At 36.0% G+C, this 23,688-nt stretch overlaps 1 protein-coding gene across 7 annotated transcripts in view; it reads left to right on the plus strand.

Annotated features, from left to right (window-relative positions):
* Positions 1-22,963, plus strand: part of ZNF148 (zinc finger protein 148) — a 145,684-nt gene extending 122,721 nt beyond the window's left edge. For 4 of the 7 annotated variants that reach the window (XM_004373607.1, XM_023728781.1, XM_023728779.1 and 1 more), the window contains 2 exons: positions 14,175-14,293; positions 14,577-22,963. In XM_004373607.1, coding sequence (XP_004373664.1) covers positions 14,175-14,293; positions 14,577-16,175 — 1,718 coding nt within the window. In that variant the 3' untranslated portion in view covers positions 16,176-22,963. The remainder of the gene's footprint in view (positions 1-14,174; positions 14,294-14,576) is intronic. The other 3 variants (XM_023728783.1, XM_023728782.1, XM_012554766.2) reach the window with 1 other exon arrangement.
* The last annotated feature ends 725 nt before the right edge of the window (positions 22,964-23,688 follow it).

A 23,688-nucleotide genomic window follows, 5' to 3' on the forward strand; every position in this document is an offset into this window, starting at 1 on the left:
TCTCTTTTTTCTTTTTCTGATGGCAGGCAGTGACTAATATTAAAAACTTCACACATAGAGAATCTCTACTCTGTCCTGGGCACTATGTATTCTTCATCTTAGTTGCATTTTTTTTTTTTTTAATTTTACTGTGTTCTAGGTGAAAGTTTACAGCACAAATTAGTTTCTTATTAAAAAATTTATATGCATATTATTTTGTGACATTGGTTGCAATTGCTGCAATGTGTCAGCACTCTCCCCTTTCCCTTTGCACCCTGGGTTCCTCGGTTCCGTTTGTCCAGGTTTCCTATCCCTTCCTGCCCTCTCATCTTTGCTTTGGGAAGATGTTGCCCATTTGGTCTCATATACTTGATTGAACTAAGAAGCATGTTCCTCACATGTGCTATTGTTTGTTTTATAGGCCTGTCTAATCTTTGGCTGAAAGGTAGACTTCAGGAGTGGCTTCGGTTCTGAGTTAGCAGGGTGTCCAGGGCCATAGTCTCGGGGGTTCCTCCAGTCCCTGTCAGACCAGTAAGTCTGGTCTTTTTTTTTTTTGAATTTGAATTTTGTTCTATATTGTTCTCCCGCTCTGTCCGAGACCCTCAATTGTGATCCCTGTGGGAGCAGTCGGTGGTGTTAGCCAGGCACCATCTAGTTCTTCTGGGCTCAGGCTGATGGAGGCTTTGGTTCATGTGGTTCATTAATCCTTTGGAAATATTCTATTTCTTAATATGGATGCTGGTTACATGAATAGATGGACTTTGTGAAAATTCATTGAGCTATGATTATGGTTTATTTACTTTTCTCTATGATTGTTATTCTTCAATAAAGTTTACTTGATTAAAATAAGGAAGAAAGAAATAATGGGAGGGTTAGACAAAACAAAATTTACCTTGCGTTGATAATATTGAAGTTGGGTGATTGGTACACGAAGGCTCGTTATTTTCTTCTCTATTTTTGTATATGTTTGAAAGTATCCATAATAATAATTAAGATAAACAGTAGGTTAGGAAAGCAGATAATTGGTTGCCTGGAGAAGGGCTAGGTGACAGGCTGAGAGAGGGATTACAGAGAGTAACGGGAAACTTTGTGGTGAAGGTTGTTTTTATGGTGTATTGTGGTGATGGCTTTAAGTGTGTATACGTTTGTCGAAACTTTTCAAAAAGTGTAAAATAATAAGAAAACCTGGGCTGTAACCATTCCAGTGAATGACATTTTCCTGGAAGAGGACCAGACACTGGGAAATATTAATACTCTTCAAATTAATGCATGAAAGCTTCGTACATGGTTGCACCACATGTTGGGCTGTCCTGAGGTAAACTATGAGGTAGATGAATATGATGCTGTGAAGCACCTTTTCTGAGAGGAAAGAAGGCCATCCAGGGTTCAGTCCTGGACCTGGTTTATTAGCACCATGGCCTTAGGCAAAAATCACTTAATTTGGGGGATTCATTTACCTAATAGATAGGAGTCGGTTTAAATGTGAGAGTTGCCAGCAAGTGCTTGGCACCTAGTAGATGCTCAATATTATTTTAAGAAAAGATATCCATAAAACAGAAGTATTTTAGATTAGAATGTAAATTTCACCAACATTTAAAGATAACACCTTAAAAAATAGAGTGCTTGTATACAGTTCACTGACACTGAGTTCATGATGTTGTGCAGCCATCACCACTGTGTATTTATTTCCAGAACTTTTACATCACCCCAGAGAGAAACTCTATCCATTAAGCAATAAAAACTTCCCGTTTCTCCCTCCTCCCAGCCACTGTCTCTATCAATTTGCCTATTCTAGAGTTTTCAAACAAGTGAAAATATACAGTATTGGTCCTTTTTGTCTGGCTTATTTCACTTGGCATAATGTTTTCAAGGTTTACTTATCGTATCATACCATGTATCAGGACTTACTCCTTGTTTTTGCTAGATAATATTCCATTGTATGTATATACCACATTTTGTTTTTCCATTTATCTGTTGATGGACACTTGGGTTGTTTTTACTTTTTGGTTATTGTGAATAATGCTGCAGTAAACATTAGTTTACAAGATTCTGTCTGAGTCTCTGCTTTCAAGTCTTTTTGTTATAAACCTAGGAGTGAAATTGCTAAGTCATAGAGTTTTTCCATAGTTAACATTTTGAAGAACTGCCAAAATTATTTTCCACAGTTGCCGCACCATTTTAAATTCCCACCAGCAACGCACAAGGGTTCCAGTTTCTCAGTGCGCTCACCAGCTCTTGTTATTATTTATTTTTTATGATAGCCATCTTACTGGATGAGAAATAGTATCTCATTGTGGTTTTGAGTTGCATTTCTCTAATGACAAATGGTGTTGAGCATCTTTTCATGTATTTATCAGCCATTTGGGAGCCCTGGTGGCACAGTGGTTAATAGCTCGGCTGCTCACCAAAGGATCGGCAGTTCACATCCACTAGCTGCTCCTTGGAAACTCTATTGGGCAGTTCTACTTTGTCCTATAATGTCGCTATGAGTTGGAATCGACTCAACAGCAACGGGTTTGGTTTTGCTGGGGTTTTTTTTATTAGCCATTTGTATCTTCTTTGGAGAAATGTCTGTTTTGCCCTTCGCCCATTTTTTAATTGGGGTCTTTGTATTGTTGAATTGTAGGAGTTCTTATATGTATTCAGGGTATTAAACCCTTATCAGATGTATAATTTGTAAATATTTTCTCCCATTCTGTAGGTTGTCTTTTTACTTTCTTAATAATAGCCTTTGATGTACCAAAGTTTTAAATTTTGATGAAGTCCAATTTATCTACTTTTTATTTTATTGCTCATGTTTTTGGTGTCATGTCTAAAAACCCACTGCCAAGTCCAGGGCCATGAAGACTTACTCCTATGTTTTCTTCTAGGCGTTTTATGGTTTTAGCTCTTGTATTTAGATTGTTGATCCATCTTGAGTTAATTTTTCTATATGATGTGAAGTAGGGATCCTACTCCATACTTTTGCATGTGGAAATTCAGTTGTCCCAGCACCATTTGTTAAAAAGACTATTCTTCCTTTTGAATGTACTTAGCACTCAGGATCAATTGTGCATAGGTAGATGTGTGGGTTTATTTCTGAATTCTCAGTTCTGTTCCATCGGTCTGTATATTTAGCCTTGAGCCAGTGCCACAGTGTTTTGATTACAGTAGCTTTGCATAAGTCTTGAAATTGGGAAGTGTGAGTCCTCCAACTTTGTTCTTCTTTTCAAGATTGTTTTGACTGTTGCAGGGCCCCTTGCAGTTGCACGTGAATTTGAGGATCGGCTTTTTCAAAAATGGCTGTTTGAATTTTGATAGAGATTGTGTTGTATCTGTAGATCACTTTAGGTAGTATTGACATCTTAACAATATTAAATCTTTCAGTCCATGAACACAGATGTCTTTCCATTTATTTAGGTCATCTTTAGTTTCTTTCAGCAATGTTTTGGAGTTTTCAGTGTACAAGTCTTTCACCTCTTTGGTTAAATTTATTCAAGGATTATTCTTTGAGATGCTATTGTAAGTGAAATTGTTTTCTTAATTTCCTTCTCAGATTGTTCATTCCTAATGTATGGAAACATGACTGATTTTTGTGTTGATTTTGTACCTTGCAACTTTGCTGAATTCATTTTAGCTATAGTAGCTTTCTTGTGGATTTTTTGGCGTTTTCTATGATATAGGATCATGTCATCTGCAAAGAGAGATGTTAGTTGCCATCGAGTCGGCCCCTGACTCATGGTGACCCCATGCACAATAGAATGAAATACTGCCCAGTCCTGTGCCATCCCCATGATTAATTGCAGATCGAACCATTGTAATCCATAGGCTTTTCATTGGCTGCTTTTCAGAAGTAGATCGCCAGGCCTTTCTTCATAGCCTGTCTTTGTCTTGAAGTTCGGCATCATAGCAACACACAAGCCTCCACTGACAGATGGATGGTGGCTGTGCATGAGGTGCATTGACTGGGATTAGAACCCTGGTCTTCTGCACAGAAGGCAAGAATTCTACCACTGAACAGAGAATAGAGATAGTTTTACTAAGTCTATTTTGGTATTCTAATTTAGATTTCTTTTTGGTAGGGACACAGACGTACCCAATCATTTTACTAATTTTAAAAATATTTTAAAACCACATCTATAGAAGATAGATTTGTGTGTGTGATATTTCTGAATTACAATTTTTAAAATAATCAGACATTAGTTACATATGTCACATTTAGATAGTGTTTACCATAAGTTAGTATTGTGTTAATTTAGGTCTTGTAATGCCTAGCTGTCATCATTGGGACATCAATTATTTAGTGTTAATGTGCTTAGGTTTTAGTACCAGTTGTGTATTGACTGTATACTTTGACTGATAGAGAAATGAGAAATGGAGATTGCCATAATTGTATGTTATTCAGCTTATGTTCAGAATCAGAACAGTTTTATTTTCAGGTATGGTTCCTAAACCAACTCTCAAATCCTTAAAATTATGTATAGGATCTGTCTAGGATTTTGCTATTATTAGAGGTGATTGAGCTCTTATTAGAGGTATCAGAAAGAATTGGTCAGCGTTCCACCATTTCAGGAGGTAGCATATGATCAAGAACCTGTGACACGGAAGAAACAAGTCCAGGCTTCACTGAAAACCCGTTGCCGTCGAGTCTGTTCCAACTCACAGCAAACGTATAGGACAGAGTAGAACTGCCCCATAGAGTTTCCACGGAGTGCCTGGTGGATTCGAACCACCGACCTTTTGGTTAGCAGCCATAGCACTTAACCACTATGCCACCAGGGTTTCCAGCTGTATGGAAAGCATTGGTGAAAAACAAGGCTGCAGAAATTAACGGAATACCAATCGAGATGTTTCAACAGACAGATGCAATGGAGGAAGCACTCAGTCGCCTATGCCAAGAAATTTGGAAGACAGCTTCCTGGCCAACAGACTGGAAGAATCCGTATTTTTGCCCATTCCAAAAAAAAGTGATCCAACAGAATGTGGAAGTTATCAAACAATATCATTACTATCACACACAGATAAAATTATGCTGAAGATAATTCAAAAACAGTTGCAGCAGTACATCGACAGGAAACTGCCAGAAATTGAACCTAGATTCAGAAGTGGGCATGGAATAAGGGATATCATTGCTGATGTCAGATGGATCTTGCCTGAAAGCAGAGAATACCAGAAAGATGTTTACGTGTGTTCTGTTGACTATACAAAGGCATTCGACTGTGTGGATCGTAACAAATTATGGATAACATTGCGAAGAATGGGAATTCCAGAACACTTAATTATGCTCATGCAGAACCTATACAGAGACCAACAGGTAGTCGTTAGAATACAACAAGGGGTACTGCGTGGTTTAAAATCAGGAAAGGTGTGTATCAGGGTTCTGTCCTTTCATCATACTTACTTAATCTGTATGTTGAGCAAATAATCCAAGAAACTGAACTATAAGAAGAAGAACATGGCTTCAGGATTGGAGGAAGACTCATTAACAACCTGCAGTAGGCAGATGACACAACCTTGCTTGCTGTAAGTGCAGAGGACTTGAAGCACTTAACTGATGAAGATAAAAGACTACAAGCCTTCAGTATGGACTACACCTTAACGTGAAGAAAACAAAAATCTTGTCACAACTGGACCAATGAGCAACATGATGATAAATGGAGAAAATATTGAAGTTGTCAGGGATTTCATTTTACTTGGATCCACAGTCAGTCCTCATGGAAGCAGCAGTCATGAAGTTAAAGCATGCATTGCATTGAGCAAATCTGCTGCGAAAGACCTCTTTAAAGTGTTAAAAAGCAAAGATGCACCTGACCCAAGCCATGATATTTTCAATCAAAAATATTTTCAGTTGATGCGTTTCAATTATGGTGTTAGTGAAGAATATTGAATATACCATGGACTACCAGAGGGACGAACAAATCTGTCTTGGAAGACGTACAGCCAGAATGCTCCTTAGAAATGAGGATGATGAGATTTAATCTCACTTATTTTGGACATGTTATCAGGAGGAACCAGTCCCTGGAGAAGGACATCATGCTTGGTAAAGTAGAGGGTCAGCGAAAAAGAGGAAAACCTTCAACGAAATGGATTGACACAGTGACTGCAACAAGGGGCTCAGACATAGCAATGATTGTGAGGATGGTGCAGGACTGGTGGTGGTTCGTTCTTTTGTACGTAGCGTCACGATGAGTCAGAAACAACTTGACGGCACCTAACAACAACAACAGAGGTAATTGATCATCTTTAATATCTTTCTTATAAAGCAGAAGTATAAAACGTAATCTTTGGCAGCCAAGAAACAGTTCCATTGTTTCCTTTTTTAATTTGTTATTCCCCAGAACTAGACCACTTTAAAAATTACAAGGTAAATGTATTATTTTAGAGCTCTGTAAAAGAAAAGAAACCCATAAGAAGTGGAAAAACTCTTTCTTCATTTTCTTTGCTGGGGGCAGCGGTCAGTGGTGTTAACCTCAACGTGTCAGTTTAAAAAATGGGCAAACAGTGCCAATGTTTCTAAATTTTGAAATGGAGGAGTTGATATTTCTCCCTGCCCTCCGGTTCCAGGGAAGGAAAACCATTCTGTAATAGGAAGGTGGGTTTTCAAAAATATACTACTCAGAAATACAGCTTCTTTCATTAGTTATCTTACCACCCTTTGGGCTTTTGCCAGTTTGCTTTAGCTGACATGTCTTCATGTTACTGTAACAACTTCACAGATTTTGTTTACTAACCTAATTTATACTTCATTGATTGTGATTTAATCTCAGATGATTTCCAGTGGAATGTAATTTCATGTATAGTATATGAGTTCTCCTTAATTTGATAAATGTTCTTTCTGACCTCCTAGGACCATATGCTAATAAAATTCTTACATTTTCTAAAGTTCAAAGCAAATTACTGGAGTGTGGGGTTACTAGCTCGTGTATTTATTTAGTTCATGAATTCTCGTTTCATGTTTTTGTAAGTTTATTGTCCAGCTTAAGTATAGTTTCGTTTGGGATTTATAGCCCAATCAGTGGGTTATAACTATATCCAAAATACAAATGATAATAATCATTTGTTAACAGCCTCTTTATTTCTGTTGTTATTGAGCTATTACACTGTGCTAAGCTTCGTTCTTAAATTACTATTTTACATGGGTTATCTCATTTAACATTTGATTCTGAGGTATATTCTATTATTATTCTCATTTTACAGATGAGAATGTCAAGTTATTTAAGAGTTTAAATAACATACTCGATTTCTCACAGTTAAATGGTGAGACCAGCATTCAAACCCAGGTAGTCTGGCTCTAGAACCTACGCTGTTAAGTACTATTTTATATTCTTCTCATATTAGTGCATGCTTTTTTTGTTAGTGTAATATTTATTACACTTGTAAATTATTTGTTATATCTACCCTGTTAAAGATGGACAGTCCTTCCTGTTGTACGTATGCATTACTGGACCATTTGAACTTTGCCTTAGGTATCATAATAAATATTTTTGGCTTTGCTTTTATGGGCACTCTTTATTACTGATAATTTCCACTTAACATTCTGATTAATAGGAACAGTAGCTACCATTTCTTGAGTATAAGTTGCTTTACATACACTGTCATAACAAACAATTGGTTTAGGGGAGGAATTTTAGATGAAAATGAACCTTGAGGTGAGAAAAAACATGATAAATTCTCGGAACTGAAAGAAGGCCACTTTCACTAGAACTTAGAAAGCAAAGAGGGAAATTGTCAACAACGATCAGACATGAAAGACAGGGTCCAAATGATAGAGGATCCAGTTTTTATCTTATTCTACCAACAATAGAAGCCATCAGCAGACTTTAAGCATGATCAGATTTACTTATATTAACAAAATCTGCCTGTAGCGTGGAATTGGAAGGAGATGAAGAGTGAATCCCAGAGAGGTTACTAGTTAGGAGGATATTATAATACTTCTGGCCAGAGGATGATGGTGTCTTGTACTTTGGTGATGGCAGTGGGAAATGGAGAGAAGTGGACAGACTTGACAGATTTTTAGTAGATATCTGATTAGTAGGGCCTGTTAATTGGTTGGATAACGGAGAGGGTAACAAGGGTAATGAGGGTAAAGAAGAGAGATTTGCGAGTCTCTGATTTGCGCAACTTGGTGGATGGTAGTACTCTTCATGGAAGTAGGGAATCTGGAGAAGGACTAAGCTTGGGATTGAAGTTCACAAGTTTAGTTTGGGATGTGATGCATTTGAGGTCCCTCTCTAGTCATGAAAGTGGGTATGCTGAGTGGGCAGTTTGAATGTGTGGATCTGGAGCTTAGATTTGAGAGTAATTAAGGCTATGGTAATAGATGAGTTTTCCTTCTTGCCAGAGTAAAGATTATAGAATGAGAAATGAGAAAGCTTAGGATGAAGGCTTAAAGAACTAAGACATTTTATGGTTGGAGGGAGGAGGATGAGCTGGAAAGAGCATTAAGAAGGAAAAGTCAGAGAAGCTGAAAACAACATAGATGTCATAGAAGGCAAGGGAAAAGTGAATTTCAAGAAGAAAGGTATCACTTGAATTGGATTCTGTTGAGAAGTCTGATATGATAACTGAAAAGTTTGGGTTGTATTTGGTGACATAAAGGTGATTTGTGAATATCAGAAATCATTTTGATAAGCCATATTTGAATGGTTTGGAGAGGAGAGTAGTTGACACTATCAAAATCAATTTAATATGTTAAGCCACAGTGGGCTAGTTGATGATAAAGCTTACCTCTTTATAACTTCCTTGTATATATATAATTTACCCTAGTGGTTACCCATATATCATGAGTTCTTACTCATAAACAGCTGAGTGTATGCCGTGTCAAAGGTACCAGGAAGAATGGGGAAGATTTTTGGTCTTGATGGGTAATTATTACTGTTAGAAACTCCAGAGTCTTTGGGTATTGGAAAATTACCATTAGTGGAACACTTTGGGATTGTTTTATTTCCTCACTTTATTACTGCTTTTCTGAATGTGAAAACATTTGTATTACAAACTTTTTGATGTTTTTCAAAGTAAGCTTTTCCTGTCCATCATAATATCACTTGAGTGCTGTATAAATTGTCTTCCTTTTCCAGTAAAGGGGACCAAAGTACCAAAGATACAGAGCTCACTGTCACCACTTTGGTTATATTTTTAATATAACCAAAAAAAAACCAAACATGTTGCCATTGAGTCGATTCCGGCCCATAGTGACCCTATAGGACAGAGTAGAGCTGCCCCATAGAGTTTCCAAGGAGTGCCTGGAGGATTTGAACTGCCAACTTTTTGGTTAGCAGCTGTAGTTCTTAACCACTACACCACCAGGGTTTCCACTTTTTAATATAGTGCTTAAAAATAGTAGCCAGAAAAATTAGACCAAAAAAAAAATTATAGAAATCATTTTTTGTAGACAATATGGTTGTAAACTTGGAAAACCCAAGAGTCAACTGAAAAATTACCACAGACAAAAGAATTCATTAAGATAGCAGAAAGCGCCCCATAGGCACATCCAAACTCTCTGAGGGACTGAATTGCTGGGCGGAGGGCTGTGGGGACCATGGTCTCGGGGAACATCTAGCTCAATTGGCATAACACAGCTTATAAAGACAGTGCTCTACATTCTACCTTGGTGAGTAGTGTCTGGGGTCTTAAAAGCCTGTGAGCGGCCATCTAAGATACTCCACTGGTCTCATCCCTTCGGGAGCAAGGGAGAATGAAAAGAACAGGATACAACGAAAAGATTAGTCCGAAGGACTAATTGTCCACAGCTACCAAGGCCTCCACCAGACTGAGTCCAGTACAGCTAGATGGTGCCCGGCTACCACCACTGACTGCTCTGACCAGGATCACAACAGAGGGTTCTGGACAGAGCTGGAGAAGGATGTAGAACATAATTCTATCTCACAAAAAAAAGACCAGATTTACTGGCCTAAAGGAGACGGGAGAAACCCCGAGAGTATGGCCCCCAGACACCTTTTTAGCTCAGTGGTGAAGTTATCTCCGAGGTTCACCGTTCAGCCTGGGAGTGGACAGCCCCGTAAAACCAAATGAGACTAACGAGATACAGGAGTCCAGTGACGAGGGCCAGAAGGCAGAAGGGGAGAAGGAAGCTGGTGATAGGGAACCCAAGGTTGAGTAAGGATATTGTTGATGTGTTGTGAGATTGTTAACTATTGTCATAGGGCAACATTTGTAATAACTGTTAAATGAGAAACTTTTGTTCTGTAAGCCTTCATCTTAAGGGAGAGTAAGTGCATAATTGGAAGAACGTAGTCAATGTCACTGAACTGTGCATGTAGAAATTTTTGAATTGGTGTATCTTTGGCTATGTGTATTTTCACCAAAAAAAAAAAAAAAAGGTTGAGAAGTTAGAGGGTTGACATGTTGTGGGGTTGTTAACCAATGTCATAAACAATATGTGTACTACTGTTTCATGAGAAACTATTTGTTCTGTAAGCCTTCACCTGAAGTACAATAAAAAAAAAAAAAAGCAGAAAGCAGTACTCTTTATACATACATATACACACATATTTAAGGTAGAAGCTATAATGGAAGAAAATAAACCCTTTTTGAAATAATATCCAAAACAGATAAAGTAATAGAAATTAGTTTAACAAGAAATGTGGAAAATCCCATATGAGGAAATCAGTAAAACACTACTGGGAGAGGGAGTATATGGGAACTCTACTTTCTGTACAATTTTTGGTAAACCTAAAACTGCTGTATAAAATGCCTATTTTTGAAAGCACACACTACTGAGGACACAAAAGAAAACTTAATCTAATGGGAAGACATACCCTCTTCTTCAATTAAAGATCAGTATTTTTAAGTTACATAAGCGTTAAAGACAACCCCAGTCCCGTACCTGTTGCCATCAAGTTGATTCTGACTCATACCTACCCTATTGGACAGAGTAGAACTGCCCCATAGGATTTCCAAGGCTGTTTCTTATCTTTATGGGGGAAGACTGCTACATCTTTCTCCTGTGGAGCGGCTGGTGGGTTCAAACCTGCTGACCTTTCTGGTTAGCAGCCGAGTGCTTTAACAACTGCACCATCGGGGCTCCTTCCCCTAATACTAGACACACTAATTCTGAAGCTTACATGGAAAGTGGACAAACGTAATAAACCAGAAAGATAAAAGAAAAAGAACAGTGAAGGAGATTAGCCCTACCAGATGATAAAGTAAGTTATAAAGCCTTAATAATTAATACATTTTGGTTCTGTCTTATGAATAGTCAGACCAGTGGAACAGAGTAGCAATTCTAGAAGTAGACCCATAGAACTTATTAGTTTATGATCATGATTAAGAAATGTGACCAAGAAAAGGTGAACTTTTCTTCAGTAAATAGTGTTGAGAAAACTGGTGCCCTTGGCACCCTTGTGTTGTTCTTGGGTGCCGTCGAGTCAGTTCCAACTCATAGTGACCGTGTGTACAACAGAACGAGACACTGCCCAGTCCTGCACCATCTTCACAGTCACGGTTGGGCTCTCTCTGACCCTCTACACCCTTGTAGAAAATCAGTAAATGTAAGGGTGTATTTCTGGACTTTCAGTCCTATGCCTTGATGTATATGTCTATTCTTAAGCCGTTATCACGTTATCTTGATCAGTGTAGCTTTGTAGTAAGTTTTGAAATTGAGAAGTGTTAAGTCCTCCGAGTTTGTTCTTTTTCAAGATTGTTTTGGCTATTGTATTTCCACATGAATTTTAGGATCACGTTGTCAATTTCTGTGTTGAATCTGTTTGGGGTGTATTGCCATCTTAACAATATTGTCTTCTCATCATGCAGAATTAATTGAATTCTAGTCAGTTCCCTAATTTCCTCCTTCATTCTTTCTCATTTTTGATAAATGACTTTAACAAATTCTATCATCCATGTTCTCCATTTCAAAATCTGCAATTATTCTTTCTTCTTCTTTCCCAATATATTACTTGTATTCTCCTTCCTTTCTCATCCTGGTTCCACTGGGATCTTGTTCTTTTGATTATTCACCATAATGTTCAGTTTGAGTTCAGTATTCATTTTCAGTTTCTCATTGTCACTTGCACTTCCTTTCTGCTTTCAAACAATTCCGTTTTCCCGTCTTTAACAGTGCTCACTCTTGAATCGTTTGCCTCCTGACTGTCACCCTTCATCTCCTTTTTCTCATTTGTTTCCTTCCTAAACTTCCTTAGTAAGTGGTCCTCTCTACCAGCTTCCATTGCTTCATCCCCCGTTTACTTGCCTTCGTGAGAGAGTGTATTATAGTAGAAGGAGCATTGGGCTAGAAACCAGAAAATTTCAAGTTCTTTCCAGATTCCTTTGCCAGGCTCCTTAACTTTTCTGGACTTCAAATTTTCTTTTCTGTAAAAAGAGCAAGGTGATCTAGATTAGTTTTGTTAAGATATCTTTCTAGCCTCCGAACCCTTAGTTTAAAAGAAAGCTTACTTGGAGCCCCAGTATATAAAAGTGGAGCTTTCTGTCCTGAGTTGTAGGTGACAAGCTTAGAGCTTTTTGTTGTACCCAGCAGTAGCTCCTGGGAGCCTGCATGGAATCCCCCAAGAGCACAATTTGAAAGCCACTGGAAAGTCTCTTCAGCTCTAAAATTTGGTAACTCACTAGTGATTACTGACATTGTTTTCTTGTTGCCAGATTAAATTCTCTTTTTAGGCTCCATTTCTCCTGGACAGCTTATAGTATCTGAACACTTAGTTGCTCTGTTTTTCCCCCCAAATTATTTTCTTTATCTGACTCTAAGTGCTACCCATCCTAGATTCTTCTAACTCTTTACAGAAGCTTTTCTAAATCATACCAGCTCATGGTAATATTTTTTCCCACTTACACTCTGTGATAATCATTATTCATGCCATTTACTTGGGACTTAAAAATTGTGCAAGGTACTTTGAGCTTCATAAAGATAAATTAGGCAGATCCTGACCTAAAGATCTGTAATCTAGTAGGAGACTAGAAATGCACAAATAATTATGGAGTTGGGAAGGTACAGATGAATTTCTATGGAAATTTAAAAGAAGATGAAGATACCTTTTCCCTGGGAGAATAGGGCAAAGAGGAGATGGGTTGAGTCTTGAAGGAAATGTAATGTCTAAACAGAGACAGGTGGGCATTCCTGACTGAAGGAAGCGTGAACCCAGGCAGAGAGGCAGGAAAACATGCGCTGGGTGGGTGCTTTGGTTTGGCCGGAAGAAAGGGTAAAGAAGGGAAATGGTGGAATATAAAGTTGTAAAGGTAAACCAGAGCTGGACCTTGTTGTCTTTTTATTAGGCGTATGTCTTGTTTTCCCAACTATTTTATAAACTCTTTGAAGACACGTAGTATGTCTTACACTTTTAACCTTTTACAGCACGGCTGTGGGTAGAGGAGAAATATTCAGTAAAATTTTATTGAATATATGAAAGGTAGAAACAGAAAGATAGTAGTTTCCCAAATAATCATTAGTCAAGATAACTTATTGTCACATTCTTCTGTTTACTTCGACTCTGGTTTTATCAGTAAAAACTATTTCAGATCTCCATAATAATGGTTCCTTGTAGCTAAAGAAGTAATAATGGAATTTAAAAAAATCGGGGGTGGGGAGTTATCCAAGTAACAGTACTCAGTTTAATTCATTCCCAAAAGGGCATGATAAATGCTAGTTTGAGCTGAAAAAAAAGAATCTGTATAAACCAACCTTATTTTTGGAATTTAAGCTCTGTTCATAACATTTTAATAAATTAGATTCTAAAGAATTTTTTTTTCTGGGATTCAGATTTCATTTAACCATAAATATTTTTTAAAAGAAATTAAGTTAGAAAGGTATACCCCAAAATTGTCTTGGACTATGTATGGGTAAAATTTTCTTTTTTCACAATATTTTCTAAAATACTAAAGATTATTTAATATAGCAATGTCTACTAAAACAATGTTCATATTGCCATAAATTCCTGATACTGATGGTCTCCATGAAAGGAATATATCATATACATGTGAAAAGGCAAGGAAATTGAGTATGCCTGCTTTCAGTTTTTTCTTTCCATTGGCATGTTCCAATCCTTTTCATTTTTATAAAGCAAAATTCACTTGACATTCTAAATTAGAGAATATATTTAGTATAGGGGAGACTTGCTCTTCTCTCATTTAAAAAGAGCAAATTATGACAACTTTCAAAAGCCATTTATGTTAGAAATTGTTATGGGAAAGCAATTCATTATTTGACAATATTTGTTTTGTTTTAAACTTTCTGTATCATGTACTAGGTGAAAAACCTTTTCGCTGTGACGAGTGTGGTATGAGATTCATACAAAAATATCATATGGAAAGGCATAAGAGAACTCATAGTGGAGAAAAACCTTACCAGTGTGAATACTGTTTACAGGTAAGAGATGATTTGCAATTCTTTGTCCATAATTAAATTATAAAATGATTGTAATAAGTTAAATTAGAAAATGTTATTTACTGTTAGAAGTGTTTGAAAACCTCACAACTGTCATTTATTAGATTTGTAATAGAAAATTGACTGAGCAAGTTCATTTGGAATTGCGTATGTTATTACACTTACATATATCGTCATACTAATTTATTTCTTTTTTTCCTTTTCTTTTCCTGGTTGACCAAAACAAACAAACAAAAAACCCACTACTGCCCTCTGAATTGGACAGTATTTTTCCAGAACAGATCGTGTATTGAAACATAAACGTATGTGCCATGAAAATCACGACAAGAAACTAAACAGATGTGCCATTAAAGGTGGCCTTCTGACCTCTGAGGAAGATTCTGGCTTTTCTACGTCACCAAAAGATAACTCACTGCCAAAAAAGAAAAGGCAGAAAACTGAGAAAAAATCATCTGGGATGGACAAAGAGAGCGGTATGGACAAATCTGACCTGAAGAAAGACAAAAATGATTACTTGCCTCTTTATTCCGCAAGTACTAAAGTAAAGGATGAGTATATGGTAGCAGAATACGCTGTTGAAATGCCGCATTCTTCAGTTGGGGGATCGCATTTAGAAGATGCATCAGGAGAAATACACCCACCTAAGTTGGTTCTCAAAAAAATTAATAGTAAGAGAAGTCTGAAACAGCCACTGGAGCAAAATCAAACAATTTCACCTTTATCCACATATGAAGAGAGCAAAGTTTCAAAGTATGCTTTTGAGCTTGTGGATAAACAAGCTTTACTGGACTCAGAAGGCAACGCTGACATTGATCAAGTTGATAATTTGCAAGAGGGGCCCAGTAAACCTGTGCATAGCAGCACAAATTATGATGATGCCATGCAGTTTTTGAAAAAGAAGCGGTATCTTCAAGCAGCAAGTAACAACAGTAGGGAGTATGCTCTGAATGTGGGTACCATAGCTTCTCAGCCTTCTGTAACACAAGCAGCTGTGGCAAGTGTCATTGATGAAAGTACTACAGCATCCATATTGGATTCACAAGCATTGAATGTAGAGATTAAGAGTAATCATGACAAAAATGTTATTCCTGATGAGGTACTGCAGACTCTGTTGGATCATTATTCCCATAAAGCTAACGGACAGCACGAGATATCGTTCAGTGTGGCTGACACTGAGGTGACTTCTAGCATATCAATAAATTCTTCAGAAGTACCTGAGGTCACCCAGTCAGAGAATGTTGGATCAAGCTCCCAAGCATCCTCATCAGATAAAGCCAACATGTTGCAGGAATACTCGAAGTTTCTGCAGCAGGCTTTGGACAGAACTAGCCAAAATGATGCCTATTTGAATAGCCCGAGCCTTAACTTTGTGACTGATAACCAGACCCTTTCAAATCAGCCAGCATTCTCTTCCATAGACAAGCAAGTCTATGCAGCCATGCCCATCAACAGCTTTCGATCAGGAATGAACTCTCCGCTAAGAACAACTCCAGATAAGTCCCACTTTGGACTAATAGTTGGTGATTCACAGCACTCATTTCCCTTTTCAGGTGATGAGGCAAACCATGCTTCTGCCACATCAACACAGGACTTTTTGGATCAGGTGACTTCTCAGAAGAAGGCTGAGGCTCAGCCTGTCCACCAAGCTTACCAAATGAGCTCTTTTGAACAGCCCTTCCGTGCTCCATATCATGGATCGAGAGCTGGAATAGCTACTCAATTTAGCACTGCCAATGGACAGGTGAACCTTCGGGGACCAGGGACAAGTGCTGAATTTCCAGAATTTCCCTTGGTGAATGTAAATGATAACAGAGCTGGGATGACATCTTCACCAGATGCCACAACTGGCCAGACTTTTGGCTAAAAAAAAAAACAAAACAAAAATGTAAATAATACTGGCACTTTAGAACAGATTAATCAAGAATGGGGTTACTCTGTGTAAGATGGAGTGCTGTACAGATTCAAGAGCAATGCGTTATAACAAGTTAAGCTGATATGAATAGCAAGATAATCCAATAACTGCGTTTTGTTTGGTTAGTCAGCATTCTTTGAACTGCCTTACATGTCGTCACCTTTATAGAAGCAATGCGTTACTTGTTTTAGATCAGAAACTTGCTATTCTACCTACACCAAGTTAAAAAGGAAAAAAAAAAAAAAGACTTTCGCACAATTGTTTCCTAACTGATACCATTGTGCATTCTTAGGAGGTTAGTAATTGTGTGAAATTTACTCATAACTGTTTCTAAGTTTTTCAGCGCAGTCATTGCACTTCAGCAGGGAATCTGAGTATACTTTACAGACAGAGTGAACTTAAAAGTTTAAATGTCAAGAGATTATGGCTTAAATAAATTAGTGTGTCCTATAGGGGGGAAAAGAAACCACCTTTTAAAGAGAATGACATGCCATATACCCTTGATTTTCATTTTGCATTATATTGACGTGTTTTTTTGAAGGAAAAAAGTAATAAAAATCTGATAGTCTAAGACTCCACTATTTAAAAGCCTAATTACTTTTAAAATATGCATACTTTCAAAACTTTTACCAAAATACACAACTGTTGAAGCGTTCACTTCTCTATGGAAGTATGCATATCGGTGTCAGTTTCTTTGTACAGTTGTACCTAGATATTTTTTATGATTTTTCATGTGCAGGTATCAAGGTTTTGAAGTTTTAGTAAAAAAAAATATTCTGTAGATTACATTCCCAAGAACATAATGCTTACACAAAATGTATATTCCACGTTTTAAAGCTTAATTGTATTTTACTTTACATATACACTTCAGTTAACATAGAGCACTTAGAATCTATTTGGTATTTTTGATTTCTCAAAGTAAAAAAAAAGATTTAGATTTTTAGGTTTGATATGATTGTGTCATAATCATCTCATAAGTGACAATTTTAATTTTTGGCAATAAAAGGAAATTGGATTGTCTTTGGAGCTGTAAAACCGCTTTAATCCTTCTCTTTCTAGAATCTTAATAGATTGGATAATTAAACAGTATCCAGAGAAACTAAAGAAATGGGCATTTTAATTGCTTATTTTATCTTGAGTTACTTTTTTAATGATCATTGCTCATTACAATTTTACAAACCAAAAGTGTTTACTAATTCTAGTAACAACAATTTCTTTTTCAGCTAGATAAGTGATCGAAAACTTTTTGTTGCATTTCAAAATCTAAATAAACTACAGACTTTATCCTTATACCACGAATGTTTTTTTTTTTTTTTTTTTAAATACTTTGTCTTAAATAATACAGCATGGTACAATAAATAGTGATTATATATATATATATCTCTCTATATATATACACTTTTATGAAGAATGATGGTTTGAGTTGCATATTAGACAGTTTTGATTTTTGGAAAATAACATTAGTTATACTAATTCTGTTCTCCTGTCTTATTTGTTCCAACTTTGGTTTTCTTATTTAAAATTTCCACCATCTTTGTCACAATGCACATACTGATATAGCACCAGTGATAATCTGAAATTAATACCTTTGGAAGATGAAACTTGTTAATTTCCATTCTAGCCTTTATATTGGCACTATAAATCTGTAGTTTTGTTTCAACATAAAATATGTTATCCATTTAAATTATTTTTTTCTTTTATTTAATGATATCCCAAGACCGTTCCCATAAAAAAAGGGAGCAAAGAAATATTCACCCTAACATCCTTCACACTTATTTTGAATATATTGGTGTTTTTATGATAAGGAATATTAATTATGTTTAATGTGGTTTCCTCTACACTTTGGTTATTAAGCTTTGCTTGAAATGTTAGTTTTCCCATTTGACAGCTTTCTTTGCTGCCAGGTTTTGGAAGGAACTAGACTTCCTTGAGGTAAATATTTGAGTTCTGCCACTGTTGACTCTGAAGGTTGCTATGTGTTGGGTTGTACATCACATGACTGTAAGAAGGCTTCATCCAGGTGAGAGCGAACACGAAACTGTGCTCACACTAGGCAGGCATTTGCGTTTGTTTTCATTGTTTTTTTGATGATAGAAGGCATTTATTTCCTGAGTTGACTTTTTTTCAGCCTGATCAAAAATTTTGTTCCATTGAGAACTTGGTGTAGTTTTGGTTACAGTCTAAAGTTTTTTGTTTGTTTCAACATCACCAGCACAGTTTTTAGAATGTGACGCTGTTGCTGAGCAGTTAGGGTAAGCTTAGGAAGGAAGGCCTTTGAAAATACTAGTTATGCAAGCAGAAAATTCAGGTGTTGCACTTCTGTCTTCAACACATTTCATTAAATCTACACAATGGCAGACTTTTCTACCAGGTTATAAGCATTTTTGAGATAAGTGATATTTAGCAGCATAAATTATTAATTTACCATTTAAATTATAGTCTTTACTCTCTTACTGTGAAATTATCGATGCCTACCAGAGTTACTTTGTATTATTATCATCACTATGATAAACATCTCAATAGTTTGGGTTTCCCCCCATTGGTTCAGAATGTTATTTAATTTCTATCTGGGCATTAATAGAGAAGATAACTAGCCTTGCATGCGGCTTTAGATTGGAACGTTGAGGATATGAAATATCCTTTTGCAGCTTGTTTCACATGCTCTTACACCCCTAAACTTTTTTTTAATTTTTATTTTGCTTTAGGTGAGAGTTCACCCTTAAACTTTTGATCAATATGAGTGAGGTGTGCTTTTTCACTTAGGACTTAGTCTCATGTTTGAAGATTGGAAACAGGTCACCTTAGGTGAGGTAATATCTCTTGAACATCTTCTAAAAGTTTTTTGTGCCTTTTTTATTTTATTATTTTAAACTTCTTATTGCACACATATTTCGTTTGGTTCAGAATATTTGAGTGGCTCTTAAATTTTTTGGATCTGCATGCAAATTTTCTACTTGATATAGTAGAAATCTTTTTAGCCCTAGCTAAGGATTGTCAGCAGTCCAGTAATTTTACCTTTTTGAGAGGTAGAAGAGGCCTGTGCTCAGGGTAGGTTTCATTTCCACAAGTAAGAGAAACTTGCAGAATGCCAGCTAGGTTAGATCTTTTGCCACTTCTTTCATTTTATTTGGGTTTTTAAAGGGCTGTTTAAAAAAAAAAAAAAAAAAAAACCAGGAAACTTTTAAAGTAGGCATTACTGTAGTAGTGCATTTCTTAGAAGATTTTAAACTAGAACTCATTTTTTTTCCCATGGTATATTTACTTGAAGAAGCACTATTATAGTCAATGAAAAAAATTTTGAGTCTACAATTTAATTTAAACTTTTTCAGTTTCAAATTGCTTTATTTCAGGGAAATAATTTTCCAGTTTTTGCTATATCTGCAAATAAAAACCTTATGTTTCCTTTTTTCACTTAAACTTTGGTAGGAAACAAACTAAAGCAGACAAACATTTCTTTGTTATGTTTGTTGCTTTCTTTAATCCAATGGATAAAAAAGTAAAACCCTGTAAACATTATTTTATTTTTTTATGCAATACCATGCTGTAAATATGGTTCATCAAATAAGGATGTACCTATGATTGAATCTTTAATTCTGCACAGTTAGAGTTTATATATAAACGTGTCTTGACAATCAAGGACTTTTATGTGAGTCTTCCTTTACAATGTTTATTAATGTTATGCATTCCATTTGTTTTAAAGTGAGTACCAATGTGCTAATTTGTATTGTCTGAAAGTATGTAATGTTTTTACAGCTTGTTTTTAAGAATCTGTAAATATGTACAAATCACAGTACTGCTTTATGTTAGAAGGCATATGATGTTGTACTGTATGTAAGCAATAATACATAGCAGTGCTAACTTTACAAATAGCATCAGGAAAGTTCTAAAAAACCTTTCAGAGTTATCAATTATCCTTATTCATTTAAGAATTATGTTTAATCAGTTTTTATAAGCAAATTCCATTGTTCCTCCTATTGGAACATAACACTGTTTACACAGCATAATTGAAGTTGCAGGGGAGACAGGCTAAATCTGACTTCATCTGTACTCACTTTCACTAAGCATTGAATGGCCTTACCACTCTTCTGCAAGATGGAGGAAGACTGCAAAACTTAGTGCCCATCACACTGAAGGAAGGGGGGTGTTTTCGTTTTCTTTCCTGCTTCTGTACTGCTACCTAACCTTGTGGTTTGCTTTGGATTTTAATATTTGTTTCTGTTTTAAATTCAAGCCCGTAAGTTTGAGGTGACTTCAGCTCCATTGTGAAATAGATAGTTCTCTTCATATTTCATAGCTGCATTCAATAATTCTGAACTTTCTACTTTGATTTTTAGATACTTATTTTTCAAGCTTGATTTCTCAACTGATCAGATGAATTTATTCAACTTCAATACAAAGAAAGACAAACCTAATGTAGTTTGAATTGAGTAGATACTATACTGTACAGAACAGCTAACTATTTGAACACACATCACTGCTTTAGAAATAAAATCACCAATTTATAAATGTATATGACCTACATTTTATAGGAGAAATGTTTTTAAATGCTAGTCATTTATATAATGTGCTTTGAAGGATTTGCTAGTCCACTTCTGTCACTTTTTAGTACACTGGTATCTTTTATATGTAATGTATGCTTTTTATTATTGTAGCAAAGCATTTCAGTAGAAAGAATTTTGCAACAATATGGGGGAACTTTTTCATTGTTGGATTTGAATTATACTGGATTTTATCTGTGTAATCTTACTTGTCTTTATTTTTAATGCTGTCTGGAAGGGAACTTGGTATCCAAATAAAGCAGGTAACCTCATTTTATCCAAGGGCATACTGTGTAGTGCTGAATTTAATCTGGAAATCTGATGATTTTGAAAAGAAAAAATTTATAAAATTGTACAGAAGAAATTAAATGTGTGATGGAAATCCTGATGATGGAGCACGTTGACTTTTCTGATATATAGTGTTATTTTCCTGGGATCCCCTATGCCTTCTTTGTATTTCAGCTAATAAAGGAAAAACCATGTCATTGGAACTGTTAGGATAAGAGGATATTCTGATGATACAGTATTACTTTTCCTATCCCATTTTCTGTCCCTTTCTCAATCACTGTAAATTTTTATTTTCTATTTCCTATTGATAATTAAACATGTACATAATATAGATGCTGTTGTATAGAACTGAATGAATTGGGTTGCTATGCTTGAATGAGTAACTAAGCGGAAATATTTTATGGATACTGAGAATTCATAAAATGCCAGAGCAAATTTACATGGGAAAAAGAGGGACATTGTGTGTCTTGAGAAGGTGACTGCAGATTGTTTCTTCAATCCCGTGGGATATCAGTGTGAAAGAACCAACTGCAAACTCAACATCAGAAACAGTGGGTTTTCCCCTCCCCTTTCCTCCCCAAAAGTGCGCGCACGAAATATCAAAATCAACTCAGGTGAAAATTGTTTTGCAATGAAACTTATCATATTGAAATTTTCACTGTTAAATAACAAGCTATTTGTGATATTTTTAAATAAAAACTTTCACATCAGTAGTCAGCAGCCTGACAACTGAAATTTGGTAAGTCAGTATATTTTAAAAATATGTTTTGCCTTCCAAACAGAATTGTTTTTAAACAATTGGGAGGATTTTTTTGTTTGTCTGTTTAAATGCATTTTTACTGTCATTGTAAAAATAAAATCTTGCTTGACCCCATATTATGCCATGAATGGAATGAATTGCTGAGCCTTTATAATGCAACGAAAGATGGTTTCATGCATAGTCATGGAACATGGAGATGTCTTTAAGCTGACCTATTCATTAAGAGGTTTAATAAGTTTCACGGCTTCTGGCATTATTGTTTTCATATAGTTAACCTTGCCATTTGGAGTTTATAATACCATTTTATGTATTGTGATACTAAAGGAAGTTGTTTTGCTTTATTTTTAATTGAATTTTAGAGTAATTTATATTTACAAATTCTGCATTTGAAATGTGGACACTGGCTGTTTGAAAAATAAAAAATACAGAATACAGTTTTTTGAATAATTTTCTAGCCGTATTTTTCACAATATTCTGAACCAAATATATAATAGTAGATATGCAAAAACTATGGTGGGTAGATAATTTGATATTAACAGAGAAAAGGATTTCTGTATGTAATAAACAGTTTGTCACAAAAGTTAGGTAACAATTAGCAGGACTTTTACTGTAGCTTTGTGTGGAATGTTATTTATTAGACAGTTCTAAAATGCAGGAGTCCAATGTTACCATCATTACGTATTTTAGGTCTGAAATATGTTTAACACAGAGCCAAGAATATACGTGGTTCTTTCTTTGCAGATGAGATTCTATTAACCCACCATCAGTAGGATGCATACTTTGAGATTTTTAAAAAAATTATTGGAAATTTGTTTTCATCCATCTACTATCTTGCCAGTCCCCTATGTTGTGACTAGTGGCATGCATTGCCGGGAAGCTGCAGTCAGGAGTGCAGTCTGGGTCCATCAAACGAACTAAAACTAATTGTCCCATGCAGAGATTAATCCTAGGACCTTGGCCTTATTATATTAGCCTGGTGCTTTAACCAATTGTACATAATAATACCACTGATATTCTACTAATGCGTTTCCTAGATCCCAGTTTTTCTTGAATGATTAGGAATGGTGGGAGAGGGATGGGCAGATAGTCTACAAGATACTTCTCCTACCTTCTAAATGAGAAGATAACAAGAAAAAATAAAATTGAATTCTCTTAAATCAATGTGTTCTTATTGAGTCTTGCTTGCCAACTTATCATGCACAAAAGGATTATGAAGACTTTCATGATTATATGTTTGGAGAGAGATTTTTTTCAAAGTGCTGGCTAGTTTTTGTTTTTTCCCTTTGTGGACCAGGTAAGGTATTAGGATAAATGATACTAAGCCCGTTTGACGGATGAGGAAAGAAAGGCATTGAAAAGTTTAAGTGAACTAATTGCTAACATTTGGGTCTCATAATTTCAGTTCTTTTGTCATTTTCAAGTGTTCTTAAAAGGACATTTACAGTAAAACGTTTTGCACTCATGCAGATGTATATGCATATGTGTGAAGGCTGGGATGTGAGATGTGATATTGTAGATGAGAATGACATTTTCAAAGTGATTTTCAAACTATTGGGAAAACTCAAGTTTAGAAATGGACTCGTAAAATAGAGAACATTTGAGTGTACAGATGAAAATTTAAAGTTGTAACCTTAATTTCCCCTAGCTGCTTCTGATCAATAAGATTCTGAAACTTATGATGCCTGTATTAAGGTGAAGAGGGCCAAAGAAGTGCATCGTCATTGTGTTCTCCATTGATTTGAATCCTTAGAGGTATTAGGAGTGCCATTTGAATGTACTAGAAATAATGGTGGAGATTTGACGGTATTAAGGATACTATGATCAGGAAGCCTAGAAATGTCAGATTTCTGTACTTGACCACAACCAACTAAACAAGATT

Source organism: Trichechus manatus, unplaced genomic scaffold, assembly GCF_000243295.1.
Source record: "Trichechus manatus latirostris isolate Lorelei unplaced genomic scaffold, TriManLat1.0 scaffold00026, whole genome shotgun sequence".
Taxonomy (NCBI): domain Eukaryota; kingdom Metazoa; phylum Chordata; class Mammalia; order Sirenia; family Trichechidae; genus Trichechus; species Trichechus manatus.